Source organism: Prionailurus bengalensis, chromosome X (assembly GCF_016509475.1).
Source record: "Prionailurus bengalensis isolate Pbe53 chromosome X, Fcat_Pben_1.1_paternal_pri, whole genome shotgun sequence".
NCBI classification, from domain to species: Eukaryota; Metazoa; Chordata; class Mammalia; order Carnivora; family Felidae; genus Prionailurus; species Prionailurus bengalensis.
This window is the reverse complement of record NC_057361.1, coordinates 99,574,860-99,595,866: the sequence shown is the minus strand read 5'-3', so window position 1 is coordinate 99,595,866 and position 21,007 is coordinate 99,574,860. Positions and strand designations below refer to the sequence as shown.

The 21,007-nt window shown below is 39.7% G+C and overlaps 1 protein-coding gene across 5 annotated transcripts in view; it reads left to right on the top strand.

The window, feature by feature from the left end:
• Nucleotides 1-1,902: 1,902 nt before the first annotated feature.
• CUL4B (cullin 4B) overlaps nucleotides 1,903-21,007 on the top strand; it is a 40,521-nt gene continuing 21,416 nt past the window's right edge. Inside the window, exons 1-4 of one of the 5 annotated variants that reach the window (XM_043571289.1) lie at nucleotides 1,903-2,143; nucleotides 7,149-7,688; nucleotides 10,024-10,139; nucleotides 20,636-20,739. In XM_043571289.1, the coding sequence (XP_043427224.1) occupies nucleotides 2,080-2,143; nucleotides 7,149-7,688; nucleotides 10,024-10,139; nucleotides 20,636-20,739 (824 nt within the window). In that variant the 5' untranslated portion in view covers nucleotides 1,903-2,079. Of the gene's footprint in view, nucleotides 2,144-6,160; nucleotides 6,395-7,148; nucleotides 7,689-7,732; nucleotides 7,991-10,023; nucleotides 10,140-20,635; nucleotides 20,740-21,007 lie in introns of those variants that run through there. The other 4 variants (XM_043571290.1, XM_043571291.1, XM_043571293.1 and 1 more) reach the window with 4 other exon arrangements.

Here is a 21,007-nt window from a genome sequence, read left to right as displayed (position 1 = left end):
AAACATCCATATGGTGAATAATTCAGAGTTGGGCATTTATAGATAGTCCCAAATCTACATTCTCAATGTCTGGTCTTTGTTTTGTTTATAAAAAATATTTAAATTTCTTTGAATAAGCTTTTGGCAGCTGAGATAAACTTGACTAGATCTTAAATATGCAGTCATCACAAAGCAGGATTGGCCCCAGGCAATACTGTGAGGTCAGCAAAATGTACTCTCAGAAATCTTTCCTCCCCTGCTGGTAACTTTACCCCCCCCCCCCAAATCCCCCATTGCAATGCCTCGTCCTTGTTCTGTTTACCTCCAGGCATTTAGGACTTTTGTATTATCCTTTGTTCCCCAGAACCATTCACCTTAAAGGGTCAGGAACTGAGTCTCCCTGGCAAATTTGCATTTGAAAAAAGGATTCTTAGAGAAGGAGACTATTTTTATCAAAAGGAATGAATAAATAATTGTGAAATTTCGGGCATTAAAGAGTACAAAGGCTTATCAGCTTCATTCAAATCATGATGGTACTTAGTTCATCTACAGCTGTGGTCTCAATCTTGGAGGTATGTAGATTCACCCTGAGAACTTCTTAGAAATAATGATAGTTGAGGCCCTACTCACAGAGATTCTAATTCAGTTGGACTGGTTTCAAACCTGGGCAAAGGTGTGTTGTTTTTTTTTTAAGTCCCCAGGCAATTCTGTTGTTTACTTGGAGTTGGGAACCACTGGTTTAAACCTAAATTGGCCTTGCTGTGGAGAAAAAGAAAAGCCAAATGCTATTGGAATATCAAACCTTGAAGCGGGACGGGGTGGGGGGGGGCGGGGACTATGATAGTCATTGATAAAGTGAAGGGAAAGTTAAAAATAGGCCCAGCAACTCCACAATAAGCAAGTGCATGGCAGCACCAAAGAAAAAAGTCATCTGTGGTTGATCCAGTCCCCTACCCCAAACCCACAGGGAAAATGGCCTGGCCCTAACTTTCAGTCCTGAAATCTGCTTTCCAGATGGTTCACGGTAGGACTATAGGTAAAATCTCTGTGCTAAGGGGCTAAGTCCTCAAATGTTTGATGTACCCAAGTCAGTAAGTCTTAAGTTGATGAGATAATTTTACATAGAAGATAAATGATTTTGTTAAAAATATGAGATCTGTGTTATATTTATTTACATTGCACTGAGCACCACAGGTTTAGCATTTTTTATCAAGTTTCTTGCTTTATAAAGCAGCTCTAGGAGGCGTGCCTGAGTGGCTCAGTCGATTAAGTGTCTGACTTTATTTTTTAATTTTTTTAACGTTTATTTTTTTAAATTTTTTTTTTTTAATTTTTTTTTCAACGTTTTTTAATTTATTTTTGGGACAGAGAGAGACAGAGCATGAACGGGGGAGGGTCAGAGAGAGGGAGACCCAGAATCTGAAACAGGCTCCAGGCTCTGAGCTGTCAGCACAGAGCCTGACGCGGGGCTCGAACTCACGGACCACGAGATCATGACCTGAGCCGGAGTCGGCCGCTTACCGACTGAGCCACCCAGGCGCCCCAAGCGTCTGACTTTGGCTCAGGTCCTGATCCCATGGTTCGTGGGTTTGAGCCCTACGGCAGGCTCTGCTGCCAGCTCAGAGCCTAGAGCCTGCTTCTGATTCTTTGTCTCCCTCTCTCTCTGTTCCTCCCCTGCTCACGCTCTCTCTCTCTCAAAAATAAACATTAAAAAAAAAGCAACTCTAGGATGGGCAAAGGGTGTAGTTGGATCATCTTTGCTTAAGCTTTGACCTCCCCAGTCGTCTCCTAGCAGCCCCTTGCTGTTGAGAGCATCACAGAGCCCTTATTATGACATCATGTTGACTACCTCACCACTGCCTGGTTTAACTTTTCTGTACTTCCCTGCTTCAAAGATGGTCCTTCAGAAAGGCCGATAGGCAGCATGGACTACGTTTTACCCACCAGTTGTCTTTTCTAGACACATTCTTAAACAATGCTTGCTGCAGAAATATCTTTAGTATTCTCCTGAGCAATCACTATCTCCTATTTAAGGAAGATTCCACCTGTGGACAACAAGGCTTCCATGGGTGTCTATCACTGACAAATCGCTGCTCTGAGATGTCTGGAGAAGACACAAAACAAAGTAACTTGGGGAATTCCCATGATCAAAAAAGGGAATCAGGTTATACTCTTTTTTAAAGTTTTTTAGAATTTTAGTTATTTTGAGACACAGAGACAGCATGAGCAGGAGAGGGGCAGAGAGAGGGAGAGAGAGAGAGAAAGAATCCCAAGCAGACTCTGCACTATCATTGCAGAGCATGATGTGGGGTTAGAACTCACGAACTGTGAGATCATGACCAGAGCCAAAACCAAGAGTCGGAGGATTAACTGACGACTGAGCCACCACAGCACACCTCTCTTTTAGAGACATGCCTGCCAAAATAGGGGAATGGACATTAGAAAAACTTGTCCTCTGTTTTTGTATATCTTTCTTTATACATGTTTACCTTTATAAGAAGCTACAGGTTTATTTATTTGCTTGATTAAAAGAATACCAGTAGTAACTATACTTCATCTGGCAGCACTGTAAAGTTTAATTAATGTTTCTAAGGTATGAGTTGAACTCACAAGATGAAAGATTCTATATATATGGAATATGTGTTAAGTGCCCAATCTGGTTTAGTCTGATAATGGCCATAATTGTATGGTGTTCTACATCGCAGTCTTGATTATTGTGGTTTCAGTGAGTTCAACCTTGAGAAATGTATTTTAATGTTGAGAATGTGTTTAACAACGGTTGGCAAATGTTTGGGTGTACTTGATTCTTGATGTAAAAGATGTTTTACAAAGAAATATGGAAGGTTTTTCTTTTTAAATTGGTTCAAGGGTCCAAGAAGACACAAAATTCTGGTCCTCACACATCATATAGTAATATCTAAGTTGGTTTGTGCCACAAAATCTAAATGCTAAATAAAAAAAAATCATTATTATTATTTTTTTTTAATTTTTTTTCAACGTTTATTTATTTTTGGGACAGAGAGAGACAGAGCATGAACGGGCGAGGGGCAGAGAGAGAGGGAGACACAGAATCGGAAACAGGCTCCAGGCTCTGAGCCATCAAGCCCAGAGCCCGACGCGGGGCTCGAACTCACGGACCGCGAGATCGTGACCTGGCTGAAGTCGGACGCTCAACCGACTGCGCCACCCAGGCGCCCCCCAAAAAAATCATTATTAAAATTACATCTCCATATTAAGATATGCTAAATATGTGAGGATTGAGCTGGCACAAAATAAGGTTGTTAAGATATCAAAAGGAAGATTCGTGTTAATCACCAAGATAAAAAAGAAAAATATTTTTCCACAAAACTCATTTAAGGATATTTCATGGAAAACTTAAATAGTAGGTAGGACTGCTGGGTCATTCAAAGTGAGCTAGTGCTCAAGAGCCAAGGATCTGTGCTTTTAGAGCTAACATGTAACTTGGAAAACCGAAGGGCTTAGATAATCTTGTCAGATTGGGAGCTATTATTACCAGAGTATAGTTGAATATTAACAAGACTCAGCTATGCTTTATGTTAGTATAAAAGTTTATCTTTGTATGGCAAAAGCAGTTTTCTACCTTTATGTCCATTCCCTTTCTGTTGTACTAATATTTGTAATTTTAAAAATAGCCAGCACTTCCATATACCCTTTAGGAAATATAATTACATGAATTAAAACAAGGCCCATTTTTTTGGTCTTGAAAAGTACTTGGTTAAAATGCAAATCCTTCTAGAAAATGTATCAATTTGGGCCATTATCAGCTGGCCCATCCACACACCCTTCTAAGAAATTATAACTACACAAATTGGAACAACCTTGTTCATTAAATCCGGAAAATTAGCTAATCTTCCCTTGTAAAGATGTAAAGACACGGCATTATTTTCTCATTCAATGAAATTTTCAGTATTTACTTTGCATTTACAGTTGTTCAGCATCATGTGAAATATGAGACACACTAAAGGAAGGTTTAATGCTTTAGGATACCTTTCCTGGCTTTAAGAGTTGACAGTCATTTTAGGCAGTCAGAACAGAATGGTACATTCAAAACAGATAGGAATCCATTCCCCCTCTTTTTGGCCTCCATCTCTGTTCTCTATGGTCCTAGGGCCTAAGTTCCATTAGAGCCTTGCTCTCAGCCAATTGTCATCAAACAGCATAAAGCTGATAGTGGTTCCAGGTGGTACCTCTTCTAGAAGGATTTGCATTTTAACTAGACTTATGAAGATCTAAATTTATTAAATAAATAAATAAATAAAGTGGGCTTGTATGACAGCTAGAAAATTGATTCATTCTTAGAGTTCTGATTTGTCTCTCTAAAACTATTCAGTACAAACTGCTTTTACTCCACCCACAGTCATGTTACTCCCCTGCTTTTAAAAGCCTAGCTTGCTCCCTCCTTTCCTTGCTGTCTAACCTAGCCCACAGAGTAGACCAGATTTTTGGCTTTGTGTGCCAGAGGAGGGAAGGAAACATTCTTCCTCTACCCTTCAAGGTCTTCCAGCTGGATTAAGAATTAAATTCACAGGAGACAGATTAATAGGAGGAAAAAAACCCCAAAGTTTTATTACGTGGGCACAGAGATCTCGAGAAATGACCAAGGCAGGCAGTTCTTAATACATTTTAGACAATGAGACAGTAAATTTGTGAGGAATTGAAGGGATAAAGAAAACAGGTGTTTGAGAGCTTTAATTAAATTACGGAATTCTAAGCGGAATTTAGGTTGAGGTAGATTAGAAAAACGTTGGTTTCTGCAGCTTTCTCAGCTTTACTGGTGATAAGGATGTCTTTTTCTTAGTACAGGGAGCATATTTGCCTTATGGGAGATTTGTTTCTTGCTTTCAGGGGGACAGAACAGGGTCTGCGTGTTCTTGTGCCAGTGGTTTCCCAAGTAGCTTCAATTCAAAATAATCAATATGCCATTGTGTTACATTTTGGGTGGACTGCTCTTGGCCTCTACCCAGGCACTCTTGAGCCTCATTTTCCTTACTTCTAAGGACATCTTACTTGGTAGCTTCATTGCACTTTCCGTATTTCCATAAATAGGCCAGGCCCTTTCACAACTCCCTGCTTTGCCCATTTGCACTGCCCAGAATGCCTTTGACCTTCCCCCTCTCTGTCTTTTTGGCAGTTCCCACTCTGACACCCAGCATAAACAATTCCTATGTGAAACCGATTATTCCAAAATTCTTCCGAATTTCTTGATTCACATGTTTCTGGAGCACTTTGTACATATGTTATACAACTGTTAGGGAAATTAGTTTTGTAACCCTTTTCCCCTACTGGCTTCTCAATGGTAGGAACCTGATAACATGTGTGGCATAAAGTCTTTCAGTTGGATGTTTCTGCAATTAGAATGATCAACAGGTTGGCAGATTGAGTTTTATTTGACATTGTGCCCCACCCCCCCATGCCCTCAGGTTAAACAAAAACTCTCAGCAGGAAATTTACAAGGTTAGTGCTGCTAATTTAACCACATTTAGAGGTTTGTTCTTAAGAGTAATCTATTTTGGAATTGGGGCTTGTGGAATATATTGGTAGAAAACATTGATTTTTGCCAATATCATTCTTCCAAAATGTATTCTTTGAAACAGTTCTGAATTGAGATTTGGTAAAAGTCGCTTTGTTTGGTCTGTAAATTATTGGATTAATGACTGAGGAGGTCGTTGTGTATTGTGTGTGTGTGGGGGGGGGTGTTAGTTACCTGCTTGTTTCTTGGACCTTAGAATGCACCCTAACTCTGGCCAGCCATCTTAGAAAATGCTCCTGGTAGGAAGGTAAAAAGATTTTACAGCTACGTTACTGAAAAAGGTATCAAAATTCAGGCCCTATTCAGTGTTGGGTCAGCAGTGTCCTTGACATAAGAGAAACAATTTATAGCTCAATCGAAGCAAAAACTCATTTTCTTTGTATCTAACATCTTTTTCCTTTCCTATTTTAACGTCAGGACATTCCTTCTTAGCAGCAGGCATAATGCCATGATCATATTTTCCTTCATTTCGGGTTACTCCCCATGCCTTACAACCCCTCCTTATTCCTTTATCTCTTTCAAAGTTTCCATTCTCGGTTCCCTTACTTTTTACTCCCTCCCTTCCTGTCTTCCTCCTCCTCTTTTTTCCCAGCTAGCTCACCCCGCCCCTCACCGTCACCACCTTCCCTCCCCTTCAGGCTCCTTCCCGCTGCTTCTCCCGCCACCTTCCCCCTACCCCGCCCGCCTCGCGTTCAGAAAGCTCCAATCAGGAGCTCGGGAGGTGTCTGGAAAGCCCGCCCCCTCCTCCCTTTCCTCTTCTCTTACCCCCCTTTTCTCCCTCCCCCACCCCCCCCACTCAAGTCCTGCGGACCTGGGGGCTTCGGGATCTGGGCGCTATGAAAAGTGTCTGCCCAGTCACTTCCGGTAAGGGCGCTGCAGCGCGAAGCTTCCCGCGGGACCGTTAAGGAGGGGGTGGGAGTTACCGGCGGACCGGGGGAGGAGAGTGCTGCCAAGGAAGGGGAGCGGGAGAGGGAGGGGGAGGAACAGCGAGAGCTAGGGAAGGAGCACGAGCGTCTTGGGCGCCTTAGCTGCCGCTTTCCCGCCGCCTCCCCAGGAGCCAGCACCCCCGCCCCTCGGGCGCCTTGCAGTGCTTCTCTCCACCCCCCACTCCCGAGGACAGACGCCGCCCCTCCCTCGCCGCCGCGTGACCGGAAGTGGCGCCATCTTTAGCCTCTTGTGCTATTGACAATAACAAGCCTTGGTTCTCTCCCCCTCCCCCCTCCCCCCAACCACGGCATCTCCCCTCCCAGAGAGAGGGAGAACAGGAGGAGGAGCTGCAGCCTCACAGACTCACTGAGTCGCTCCAGCAGAAAGGGGGGAGAGAGACCGAAAAGCAGGGGAGGGGGACGGCACCGCCGTTTACCTGTCTGCCGCCTCGTTCGCTCTCCCCCCTCGTTCTGCTCACTCCTGGTGTCAGCCTATCCGCCTTCCCAAACCCTCCCATTCCCCCGGTGTAGCCCCCCCTTCACTTTCCTTCTCGTCCTCTGTGTTTCTCCTCTCTTTCTTCCCTTCCCCCTCTAGCATTGCCACCTTCTCTCCTACACGCACGCAGGCATATAAACGTAGGTTTTTGATGCTCCTCTGCCTGTTGACCCCGCTATTTTCATGTTTCCAACAGGTTTTTCTTCCCCCAATCCCTCAGCTGCTGCTGCTGCTCAGGAGGTCAGATCTGCCACTGATGGTAATACCAGCACCACTCCGCCCACCTCTGCCAAGAAGAGAAAGTTAAACAGCAGCAGCAGTAGCGGCAGTAATAGTAGTAACGAGAGAGAAGACTTTGATTCCACCTCTTCCTCTTCCACTCCTCCTTTACAACCCAGGGATTCGGCATCCCCTTCAACCTCGTCCTTCTGCCTGGGGGTTTCAGTGGCTACTTCCAGCCACGTACCGATACAGAAGAAGCTGCGTTTTGAAGACACCCTGGAGTTTGTAGGGTTTGATGCGAAGATGGCTGAGGAATCCTCCTCTTCTTCCTCCTCATCTTCACCAACTGCTGCAACATCTCAGCAGCAGCAACTTAAAAATAAGAGTATATTAATCTCTTCTGTGGCTTCGGTGCATCATGCAAACGGCCTAGCCAAATCTTCTACCACCACTTCTAGCTTTGCTAACAGCAAGCCTGGCTCTGCTAAGAAGTTAGTGATCAAGAACTTTAAAGGTAACCAAGGCCAAAATCCATAATCACCTACTAAGGATTTGACACTTGAGCGGTCACGTGCTCTGTTTATGTTAATATATTAAACAGTATAGAGGTGGCCTAATGTTTTATGCATAATCAATGAGGTGGAGGGAGGTCCTTTTTTGGGTGGAGGGTTCATTTTCCGGGGGTGGTTAGTATCCTTGTGCTGAAGCATACACCGAGTGTTTCTGGGCAGTATTTTGAGGTCTGGCTCAGCTTCTTCTATCTACTGTTACTCATTACAATACTGAGAATCGGTATGATTGATCCGGATTTTACAGGTGAGAAATTTGTATTCTAAAGAGGTTTATTTATTTCAGGTGCATAGTGAGCTTTCGTACTGGTGATTTTTATTTTTATGCTTCAGTAGGCCACATTTTCTAGTCCCTAGAAATGCAGGTAGCAATGGTGATCTTTTCATGCTCAGTGAAGATTTATAGTTAGATTTGTAATATTGAACATTATATTCTTGAAACCCTTTGTGGAAGCAGTATTTGGAGAAAAATATTTATGATCTCTGCATTTCTTTCCAAAGGTAGGGTTTGGAAGTCAAAAACACTGTGTATACAGATAAGTAGTAACTCTGTACCACTAGTTTAAAGATGGGAACAATTACTACATCTTTTTTTTTTTCACTAAAATGGGTTTTAAAGTACTGACCTGCAGTTCAAATTTAGGAAAATTTGTTCATTTTACATTTGAGATATGTGATTGAGAGTATTATGGATGCACTGATGTATATAAAATCAACCTATTTTGAGCTGAATTACTTTTTTCTGTTAACTGTGTTTCTAGTTTTCTGACTTAGTTTTTCAACACCCTTAACTGGCAGGTAATAGCTGCTAAGAGGTTTATTAAATGGAGAAGTAAATGAATGAACTTAAGTAATATTTACCAGATAAGTGCCTTGTGGGTAAATATTAGTATTCAGAAAATTAGCTTCTTGGTGCTTGTGTTTTCAACATTAGTGTGAAAATCAAGAATATGCTCTATTTTGTCTAAAGCAGAGGGTTATAGTGTTTATTTTTAACCTTCTCTTTTTTTTTCTGTCATTCCTCTCCCATCCCCAGGTTCTCAAGAGTGTTGTAATCTTTCTGGTTTAATAGTATACTTTTCTGAAGTGAATGTGAATTGTAATTGACTAATGTGTTCACTGTTCCACTCCAAGTATATGGATGTAATAGCCAAGGATTTTTAAAGAGATGAGCTTTATCCCTAATTTCATTTGCATACTGGTTTCAGAGATTTTGTTTGGGTTTTTTCTCTCCCTCTTAAACTAAAAACACATTAAGACATTTGAATGTTTTAATTAAAAAAATATTCCTTGTTGGTCAATGAAGTTTAAATTAAGGCCCGGGTTAAGATATTCCTTTCCACTCTGAAAATGCTACATAGGTTTTGGAGTCATTTGGATGTTTTAATTTTTAAAAATTTTACTCTGCTCATAGATGGAATTTAAATTAAAACCTGAGTTAAGATGTTTCTTTTCATTTGTAGATGCTGCATAAATTTATGTGAGAGTCAAACAGACTTGGATTAGAATTCCAGTTTTGCCATTGATTAGCTATGATGACCTTGGGCAAGCCTTACTAAATCGAGTCTTCTGGCCTCAGTTTCCTCTGTTGCAAAATAGGGGTGATAATACCTTCCTTAGAGCGTTGTTAGGAAGATTAAGAGATTTATAAAGTACTTGTACATAGTAGACATTCAGTATTTCAAATCTCAGGTACAAAATGCATGTCAACTGACTTGCTAGGTTTTACATGTCCTCGAATAAGATCAGGATTGTTATTTTTTTATCTGTGATTCTTGAATTTTTATTTTTTGAAGCAATACAGTCAATAGAAAAAAAAAACTTCACCTAAAGGTGAATTCTAATAGGTGAGTCAAAATGACGAACAATATTCTGGCATTTCAAATTTTATTCTTTATGCTAAGCTTAAATACAGTAGTTACTTTATTTTTTATTTTTTTATGTTTATTTATTTTTGAGAGACAGAGCGTGACTGGGGGAAGGGCAGAGAGAGAGGGAGACACAGAATCCGAAGCAGGATCCAGGCTCTGAGCTGTCAGCACAGAGCCCAACACGGGGCTCGAACTCATGAACTACAAGATATGACCTGAGCCGAAGTCGGATGTTTAACCTTCTGAGCCACCCAGGCGCCTCCAGTAGTTACTTTAATATTTAGATGTAATAATTATAAAAATCAAAATTTACTCTTAAAAAGCAGTAATACTATTATTGCACTTTTAATGGATCCTTTCGTTACCATATACTATATATTCTGACATCAACTTTCTACATATTATCTAGATAAGCCTAAATTACCGGAGAACTACACAGATGAAACATGGCAGAAACTGAAAGAAGCGGTGGAAGCTATCCAGAATAGTACTTCGATTAAGTACAATTTAGAAGAACTCTATCAGGTACGTGTTAATGTGGATAGCCAGACTTGGCTAGCATATATTGAGGTGGGATGTATATGGATTTTACTTTGAAATGAGTCCTTCTGTAGACTTTTGGTTCTCTTCTAATTACAATTTCTTGATTAACTTACGCATTCTTTTATAATCAAACCACATACTCTGACATACTCTGACATTCTGACATAAACTATGAGTACAGTCATATTGGTATATTTCGGGTTTATTTTGGACCCTTCCGATTAGGATTTACAGTAAGGAGTACCTTGGTATAATCAAGGTTTTACCTATAATGGAATCCTATAGTCTAGATCCCAAAGATGATATCTGGTAACATCATTCTGTTGTGGCACTTCTTGCTAAGTGGTGTTATTTGCCTATAGGAAGGGCCTCAAGAAATGCAGATACTCTGTATTTTATCCTTCTTCCTTTGTAGTAGTAGACTTTTGCCATTTCTTTTTCTTTTGAGAGAGAGAGACAGAATGCGAGAGGGGGAGGGCAGAGAGAGAGGGAGACACAGAATCAGAAGGGGGCTTCAGGCTCTGAGGTGTCAGCACAGAGCCTGATATGGGGCTTGAACTCCAGAGCCGTGAGATCATGACCTGAGCCGAAGTCAGATGCTCAACTGACTGAGCCACCCAGGCGCCCCGCCATTTCTTTTTCTTGCTCTTTACGTTTGTCTTATCTTCTGGACTGCAAGACCATCCTTAGCCAAAAAAATGAGCAGCTGATTGTAGTCCAGTGACTTCCTCTGAGGTTCAGGTTTGTTTCTTTTGCTTAACAGATGGGTCTGTATTTGAAGTGTTTGGTTTAAATATACTATTAAGGGCAATTACTGATTTAGACTTCTTACTACTAAGATATTTTTCCCTACTGTATTTTTGACACAACCACTTCAAGAAGTTATTTTCCATTATAGCGTCAGCAGTTGCATATAAAAAAATATTTCAGAATCTAGTAGCTTGAATTGTTTTTTTTATTTTTAATTTTTTTAAGTTTATTTATTTTGAGAGAGCACGCACACACAGGGATGTGGTGAGAGACAGGGAGAAAGAGAATCCCAAGCAGTTTCTCTGCTGTCAGCGTTTAGCCTAACTTGGGGCTCAAACTCACAAACCATGAGATCATGACCTGAGTTGAAACCAAGAGTCGGGAGCTTATCCAAATGAGCCACCCAAGCACTCTTAGAGTCTTTTATATTGATAAATACCTTGTAAGAAGTTAAGTTGGTTCAACTCATCAGAATTTGTAGTTTTCATCTATTGACTTTAGTTGCAGAGGCTGTGTAGTAATGGACAAACACTGGGTTAGGAGTCAGGAGACAGATTTGGGATCTGGTTTTGGCTGCTATCACCTTTGTGATCTTGAGCAAGAAATTAGACCTCTCTCGACTTCAGTTTGCTTCTCTGTAAAATAAGGGAAAGAAGAACTGTCCTATCTACCTCATGGAGCTACTTGTAAGAATCCAGTAAGATGTGAGAAACACCTCAAAGCACTATGATCTAGAAATATAAGATGATACCACTAGTACAGCTTTTTCATAAGTCACAGTGTGCCTTTTTCACTTGTAATAAGCCAATTAAGATCACCAGTTTCTGTTGCTTTGAAAATTGAATGAGTCAGTGCATGCAAAACACTCAGAACAACGTCCGAACCATAGTAATAATGTTATACAGTATTCTAATCCTTATAAAGCTATGGAAGTATCAGATAGTGGTGGTAGTAGTAGTAAGTTATTACTTAAGAATGAGCCCACCTTACTTGGCTTTGTTGGTATATTGCACATGTGGCTCCTGAGTTGTACAATATTAAAAGTAGAATTACGGAATTGGAGTTGGAAGGGCTTTAAGAGATCAGATCATGTAGTCCAATAGCTTTTTTCATATAGTGCAGGTGTCAGTCTACAAAGCAGGTGCATCTTTTATTATTTCATTTAAGCATTATAGAAGAAACCTTTTGTGAAGTGGATAAGGGAGTGCTTATTATTCCTCTGTTGATGAGGAAACTTGAGTCTCAGGGAAGTTAAATAATGAGATGCCTAAGTTTCAAGTCCAGTGCATTTTTACTACTATGCTGCTTCACTAATACACCACAGCTCTTTGAATACCTCTGTAGTGCAGTGTTTGAGGCAAATAAATACTTCACTTTAGGGAAAAAACTTTGTCATCAAAGAAGGTAATTTTTTCATTCGTGTACGTATATGGTGTTTATTTGGATATGCTGGTGTACAGCATCTTTAGTTTCAATAATGTTATTTTATATATTTTGTATTTATGGCAGATTGTGATTGCTAATGAAGCCTATTTACTTTACCTTGAATATTTTTCTAGAGTTTTGGGGTTCAAAAATATTTCTCCTGGGGCGTCTGGGTGGCTCAGTTAAGCGTCTGACTTTGGCTCAGGTCACGATCTCAAGGTTGGTGGGTTCGAGCTCTGTGTTGGGCTCTGCGCTGAGCCTGCTTTGGGTTCTGTCTCCCTCTCTCTCTCTGCCCCTCCCCTGCTAGCACAGGCGTGTTCTCCCTCTCTCTCTCTCTCTCTCTCTCTCTCAAAATTAAAGAAACATTAAAAAATTTTTCCTGATAAATTGATTCTGTTAAATGTCTTTGTTTCAGGAGCTCATAGCTTACATTTTTTCTGTTTTTCCTTTCCTGTATTTCAGAATTATTACATGCTATTGTTCAATTGCATTTTTTTAGCCTAAAATCAGTGATACAGCTTTTTAACTCTTTGCATTTTTCATAGTTCTTTACTATTTCTGCTTTAATAAATTGAAAAGCATTTGTTTATAACTGTTTTTGTTTTTGACTTTAATTTTATAAATGCTCGTTTGGATCATTCTCAGAAAGTTTATTTTGAGATGTTCAAGTTCACAAAAAGATAAAAAGATAAAGGGAGTAAAGTTCATACCATCTGGATTTCAGGTGCTTGTTTAATTTTGACTGGTTGAAATGTAAATTAAAAGTACTCTCCTAAAAAAAAAAGTACTCTCCTAAAATTGAAACCGTAGAAGTATGTAGTATTACACCAAGCAAAAGTTCACCAAACCTCTCAGTCCCCCATGCTATCCTTTGTATCTGAAGTAAACACTTATTTGGCATATATCTATGCAGAACTTTTTTCTCTGCACGCAAACGGTTTTAAAGCTTAATCATAGAAGTCCCTAGTATGGATGGCATGTACTGCCTCCCTGAGTTTTTAGTTTCTAGAACAGAATATGTGGTTCTGAGTGCATTTGCAAGAAACAAATGTCTTTTAAGGGTGATTTTAAATGAGAATTGTACTTGAGTTTAAAAATATCTTTCCTCGACAACCTTGAAATCCTGGTGTGAGGCAGTGGTTGGTTAATGTTATTTTAGTTTGGGGGATTTTTTTTCTTGTTTGCTTATTTTTGATTGACTACAGATAGGAGTATGGTTAAGTGCAGTGACTTTTGAGTTGATCAGCCTGATTTAGATTAGAGATCTGCCACTCATGATAACTTTGGGCAAGTTACTTCTCTAAGCCTTGTTTTCCTCATTTGCAAAATGGAAGAGTAACATTATCTTTGTGTTAGGGTTGTTTAGTTGTAAACAAAATACTGCAGAAAAACTGCTTGTTACAATGTCTACTGTTTGTTGGTGTCATCATTGATAATGATGATAATAAATGAGTCTTTTAAAAAGATATCTTTATTTTTAGATTACCCTTTACTGTACAGCTCTAAAGCCACATGTTATAAAATTCTAAATCCACACTGACTCAGAACAGCTGGCTGATAAATAGATTACATTCCAGATACGTGTCAGTAGACATCATTAGCCAAATTGAAAGAATAATAAAGAGAGGAACTCTCTAGGAACAAGTATTTTTTACTTCTCAAGAATATGTCTTGTTTTTTACATGTGGTATCTTATAATAGTTGGAATTTTGGGTGTTTTAAATAATGGGATTATTTTTATTACGTACTCAGCCTTGTATAAGTAGCTGTATAGTCTTTTAAAATCAGCTACCTTTTTTGGAGCTGGCTGGTAGTTTATATATGAAAATATAACATTTATTCTTAATATAAATGTTTATTTTATTTGAAGGCAAGTCTAGGCCATACTTCAATTCTGATGGAAATAATTTTATGTATTATTAATAATAGTGCGGGGGGGGGACGCCTGGATAGCTCAGTTGGTTAAGCGTACCACTCTTGATTTTGGCTCAGGTCATGATCTCAAGGTTTGTGGATTCAAGCCCCATGTCTGGCCCACTGCGGACAGTGAGGTGCCTGCTTCAGATTCACATCCTCTGTCTCCCTCTCTCTGTGCCCCTCCCCTCCTCATGCTCTCTCTCAAAAATAAACTTTTTTTCTAAAGTGCGACTACAAATTCTTAGTCCTTGATAATTTTAGTCTTATTTAAATCCTTTTTTATTAGCTGTAAAAAGAAAAATAATTTAGGTTTCATGTCTGGTTTCCTTTCTGTAAGTTCTTAGTTTTTGATGTATTTTGAGTATCTTATTGTAGCCATTTTTCCTAAATGTAAAAAGATAAATTAGATTTTATTGCTGTATCGTTTGTTGAAAACTAGGTGGTGTGTTTTCCTTTCTTTAAATATATGGTTTAGGGGCGCCTGGGTGGCGCAGTCGGTTAAGCGTCCGACTTCAGCCAGGTCACGATCTCGCGGTCCGGGAGTTCGAGCCCCACGTCGGGCTCTGGGCTTGATGGCTCAGAGCCTGGAGCCTGTTTCCGATTCTGTGTCTCCCTCTCTCTCTGCCCCTCGCCCGTTCATGCTCTGTCTCTCTCTGTCCCAAAAATAAATAAACGTTGAAAAAAAAATTAAATATATGGTTTGAAAAATAACACCCAACCCATTAGGCCGACGACCAGAGTTCAGCACCCTGTGGGAATTTAATATCTTTCTTGGTGTCTATCGTTGTTAAATGAGAAAAATTTCTAGATTTCCTCCCTTACTGTGTTTATTTTTGTAGTTTTTGTATTTTTTATTCTTATTTTAGTCCTCTTCATTTTTTTATTCTAGTCTTACTACTTACCTTCATTTCTGTTCCTTCTCTTGCCCCTTGTGCAATCTTATGTGCCTTTGCTGTCTTAAATCCTGTATTCCCCAAAGCATCAAATTTCAGGAACTATAGTTTTACATTTTGTTTGCTACATGTTTACATTTCTTTGGAGTGTGTGGTTTTGTTTGTTTCAGACAAACACTTTTTTTTCAGACAAACATGTTTTTGATGTGATATGTATGGATTTTGGAGGGGAGGGGCTGAGGTTTTGGGGAATAAAGGTTAGAAACTTGTTAGAATGTTCTATTTTATATCTGACTACATTGAAAAAGAATTAAAAAAAAATTTTTTTTTAACGTTTATTTATTTTTGAGACAGAGAGAGACAGAGCATGAACGGGGGAGGGTCAGAGAGAGAGGGAGACACAGAATCTGAAACAGGCTCCAGGCTCTGAGCTGTCAGCACAGAGCCCCGACGCGGGGCTCGAACTCACGGACCGCGAGATCGTGACCTGAGCCGAAGTCGGACGCCCAACCGACTGAGCCACCCAGGCACCCCTGAAAAAGAATTTTTAAGGCAGCATATTTACCAGTAATGATTAGGAGCTTAAGTAAAAAGATAATTTTATTTAAGAGACTTTTAAAATGATCTAGAATCTGCTTGATATAAATAGTTGCATGTGAAATGAGATAAAATAATACTAAATACATTTGTAATAGTTCATTTCAAAGATCTGGAATAAAATAGAGCTTATCCCAAACTTTAAGTAGTTATTTAACATTTTCCTATTCATGTTTCTATCCCAGTACTTAATAGGGTACAGAACACTTAGTTAAATAGTTCTTGTTGAATTAGTTACTGCTTACTGTGTGCAAAGCTGGACAGATGCCATGGACATAAAAAGATTACTTAGGCCTTTTTCCTAAGGTGCTTATATTTAAGTAGCTTCATGAAATGAGTAGTTTGTGACCAGCATTTAAAAACATTTTTTTAATGTTTATTTTTAAGAGATAGATACAGCATGAGCGGGGAAGGGGCAGAGAGAGAGGGAGACACAGAATCTGAAACAGGTTCCAGGCACTGAGCTTGTCTACACAGAGCCCGACACGGGGCTGGAACTCATGGACTGGATGGTGAGATCATGACCTGACCTGAAGTTGGATGCTTAACCGACTGAGCCATCCAGCACCCCCCCCCCCCCGGCCATGACCAGCATTTTTTAAAAGACATGAAATAGAAAATAATCAAAGAACATCACACATAGTAACAATAAGTGTAGTTTCATGAAAATTTTGTTTAAGTTACATAAATTTATGTATAATGGATTGTGACATACAATATGTTTCTTAACTGTGGCTTGTCAAAAATTTTTGGAAGTCCCTATTTTAGGCACACGTGATTGCTCCAAACAAACCTTGCTTTAAAAAGTAAGGAAAGCAGAGTGTTTAGATGATAGTATGTGTGGAAGATCATAAACAGACATGAGACTAAAATGGTAAAATTGAGCCTTGAATGCCATGCTGAAAAGTGGTAGTGGGGAAGATAGGGTTTATTGGGTAAGGCAAATATTTTAAATTTTTTGAGGACTTAATGTATTCATCTAGTTCAGAATCCAAAAAATAATACAGAACATACAGTGAAAAGTTTCACTTCCACCCTATCCTCTACCCACCCCCCCAACTCAGTTAGTTCCTCTCTCCACAAACACTATTAGTTTGGGGAGTATCTTTCCAGCAGTGTCTCATGTATGTAAAAACAACTGTGTGTGTGTTTTATTTGTTTTGTCTTTTTTACGTAAATGGTAGACCATGAACCACATGGTTTAGTCCTTTGTATATTTTTTTAAAGATTAAAAAAATTTTTTTAGTTTAGAGAGAGAGCGTGCAAGGGGGGAGAGAGGCAGAGGGAGAGAGGGGGGAGAATCTTAAGCAGGGATCATGACCTGAGCTGAAATCAACCGACTGAGCCACTGCGGTGCCCCAAAGATAGATAGATTGTTTGTTTGTTTGTTTGTTTATTATTTCAATGTTTATTTTGGGGAGAGAGAGAGAGAGAGAGAGAGCGCGCGCGCGCGCATGCATGAGCGGGGGAGGGGCAGAGAGAGAGGGAGACACAGAATCTGAAGTAGCCTCCAGGCTCCAAGTTGTCAGCACAGAGCCCGACACGGGGCTCGAATCCAAAGACTGAGATCTTGACCTGAACTAAGTCAGACGCTCAACCGACTGAGCCACCCAGGTGCCCTGCACCAAAGATTTTTTAAAGTAGGCTCCATGCCCAATGTGGGGCTTGAACTCATGACCCCGAGATCAAGAATCACAGTCTTCTTCCAACTGAGCCAGCCAGGTGCCCCTAAAGTTTTTTTTTTTTTTAAGAATTTATTTTTAAGTAATCTCTGCACCCAACATGGGACTTGAACTCACAACCCTGAGATCAAGAGTCACATACTCCACTGACTGAACCAACCAAGCACCCCAGCCCTTTGTATTTTTATACCTATTATGGGATTTCTTTAGAACAGTACTAGAGCTTGATGAAAGGTTGTCAGGGAAGGGAAATGACTAGATCTGGTCTATATATGTTGAACAGTCAAAGTTAACTAAATTAGAGAAGCAGAGTGTTCTCTTCAATTTGACCTTCAGGACTCACCTTAGATCCTTAGATGCTCCCTTTCCTGCCTTTTTTATTTTTGCCTCTTAACATTTTAAGTTACTTTTCAACTAAACATGGGGGAGATGGTAAAGCCCGGCTAAATTCTCTATTTCTCGCTATTCCCACTAGCTCTTCATTTTCTTTTGGTCTTTGGGATTCCACCTCTTTATCTCTTAGGAAGGCTTTTCTGACTTGCCCCTATCCTAAGGAGACTGGGTTAGGGCCTTGCCTCTGTGCTTATCCTTACCATAGCACCTAACAGTGTTTTGTAATTATATGTTTTCTGGTCAGTTTTCTCCTTATGCTATAAGCCCCTTCTATGTGCAAGACACATTGCTAGTTGTAAGTATGTTGGTTTTTGAATATTTACTGTATTGCCTGGTTCAGAGCCCCCAAAACATTAATAGAATATGTGGATACATAAGCACATGATCTCTTTTTCTCATTAGGGAGAATTAGGGGATAGATATACTTGAAAAGGTAAAGTATTGACTCAGTGACAGATCACTGTGTTATGATTGGTGACAGTGCCAGGTGAGGCAGTTAGGGAAAGCTTATTGGAAGAGGTGGGACCTAGTAAGTCATAAGGGAATATGATATCTTGTGTGAGAAATACAGCAGGAGGGAATGGGAGAAGGAGGAGTCGGAGAAGTACTGGAAATGGGAAATGTGCATAAGATGAAGTACAAAGAATCTAAGCAGGGAAATAAATGCTGACAAAATGAGTCATTCAAGAGGAATACCAGATACAATGAGATTACTAAAGGAGGAAGGGGGAGAATCCATAGAGAACCAATGTGAACAGAAAGGCTCATGAAATAAGCATAAATACACCCTTTAGGTATTTGTGGCCTACCCCAAGGCCACTTGGAAAGTGGCCAGGGGAGACTGAGGCTTCTTATTCAGCCGTAGCTACTGGATCTAATTGGCCTGCTGTTTCCTGGTGAGGTGCCGTGACTTTCCTCCAATGAAATAAGTGGTTTTCTTTAAGGTTTCTTTTCATTTACTAATTTATTTACTGGACCTGCATGCTGGGAATGTGACTTAAAACTACATATTTATAAAATTCCACTCCAACCAACAGAACTTGGAGTCAATTTTAATGGATTTTCTGCCTTTTGTTGTGGTGAGGAAGGAATCTTGGTGTTATGTTTAAGTTATTACTAGTTGGAATTGTAGATTATATCAGAGTTCATCCTGAGAGTTTTTACCATGCCTGTTGTTTTAAATTTGAAAGCCTTTGATACACATAACAAGAAACTCATTGAAATCTGAAGTTTGTCCTTTTGGGATCTGAGTAAAAAAGGAAGACCAATTCAACTATTAGAATGAAGAAAAATACAGTCATTTTGGTTATAATTAATGTTTATTCAGTTGTGCAAATTAAAAAAAAATTCTGTATTTAAATATTCTTAGACTTAAATATTGGAGAAAAGTATTTGGTATTTACCTCATACTCTTATAATACTGCTAGCAGTAATGTTTCTGTTGTTCTGCTTAGGATGACTTTCAAAGAAAGTACAATTAAGTTTTAATTCATTGGTGGTCAAAGTGCCCAACTCATCTGATAAACAACTGGTGAAATTTGTTTTTAAAACTCAAAATGGAGGGCACCTTGGTGGCTCAGTCATTTAAGTGTCCAACTTCGGCTCAGGTCATGATCTCAAGGTTCGTGAGTTTGAGCCCTGCATCAGGCTCCGTGCTGACAGCTCAGAGCCTGGAGCCTGCTTCAGATTCTGTGTCTCCCTCTCTCTCTGTCCATCCGTCACTTGTACTCTGTCTCTCTCGCTCAAAAATAAAATTTTTTTTTAAAATCTCAAAATGGGATTCTGCTTATGAAAACAATGAGCATTTTAAACAAGAAAGCATTTATATATAGTAGTTGTTACAAATTGGATGTCTCCGTAGGGGGAGAACTTGACTTGATTCCCTGTGTCCTTAACCTGAACAGTATATAATATAATAAATATACTGGTGGGGATTTTTTTGGGGGGGGAGGGTGGTACGTTGGTTATGAAAAAGTTCACCTGCATTCATATTTTATTTTACTTTATTTTTTTAATCTTTATTTTTGAGAGAGAAGGAGAGACAGTGTAAGCGGGGGATGAACAGAGAGAGAGGGGGAGACACAAAATCCAAAGCAGCCACCGGGCTTTGAGCTGTCAGCATAGAGCCCAACATGGGGCTCGAACTCACGAACCCAACTCATGAACTGAGAGTTCATGACCTGAGCTGAAGTCAGACACTTAACCCACTGAGCCACCCAGGCCTCTTCCTTTGTGTTTTAAATGGATGAATATGGGGTGCCTGGGTAGCTCAGTCGGTTAAGCGTCTGACTTCAGCTCAGACTTCAGCTCAGGTCATGATTTCATGGTTCGTGGGCCCCGCTTTGGGCTCTGTGCTGACAGTGCAGAGCCTAGAGCCTGCTTCAGATTCTGTGTCTCCCTCTGTCTCTCTGCCCCTCCCCTGCTCATGCTCTGTTTATCTCTCTTTCTCAAAAAGTAAATAAACATTAAATTTTTTTAATGGATGAATAAACTTTTTAAAATAAATTGATGTAAAAATATTAAAATAGTAAGAATTTGAGGGTTTCCTGGGTGGCTCAATCAATTAACTGACTCTTGACTTCAGCTCAGGTCATGAATTCATGGTTCATGAGTTCAAGCCTCACATGGGGCTCGTGCTGGCTGTAGGAGCCTGCTTGGGATTCTCTCTCCCCTCCCACCCCTCACCCATTCACACATGCTCTTTTTCAAAATGAAAAAAAAATAAAAAAAACTTTAAAAAAAAGTTCAGAATTTGATGTAAGTAATCGAGAAATCCCTACCCCATTTTTCTCCTTAAACAAGTATGTGTTTAATCTTGCAGGCTGTGGAAAATCTCTGTTCCTACAAGATTTCTGCAAACTTGTACAAACAGCTGAGACAGATTTGTGAAGATCACATCAAAGCACAAATTCATCAGTTCAGAGAATATCCTTTTAAAAACCAAAAATACTGTTTTTTTACCTTTGACCTCTTTTCCTATCCCTCACTATTTAACCCAACTTGAAGTGGAATGCCTGTGTTTTATAGATTTGTTAATTTCATTTCTAGAGAAAGAAGAAACAAGTTTTTGACTTTTCAGCTTTAATTAGGTTCCAAATTTACATTGTAGTATAAGTTTACTCTTGTCCTAACAAATTTCCATTTTAAGAAAAAATAATCTGAGGGAAATCATAAACAACACAATGCTCACTTA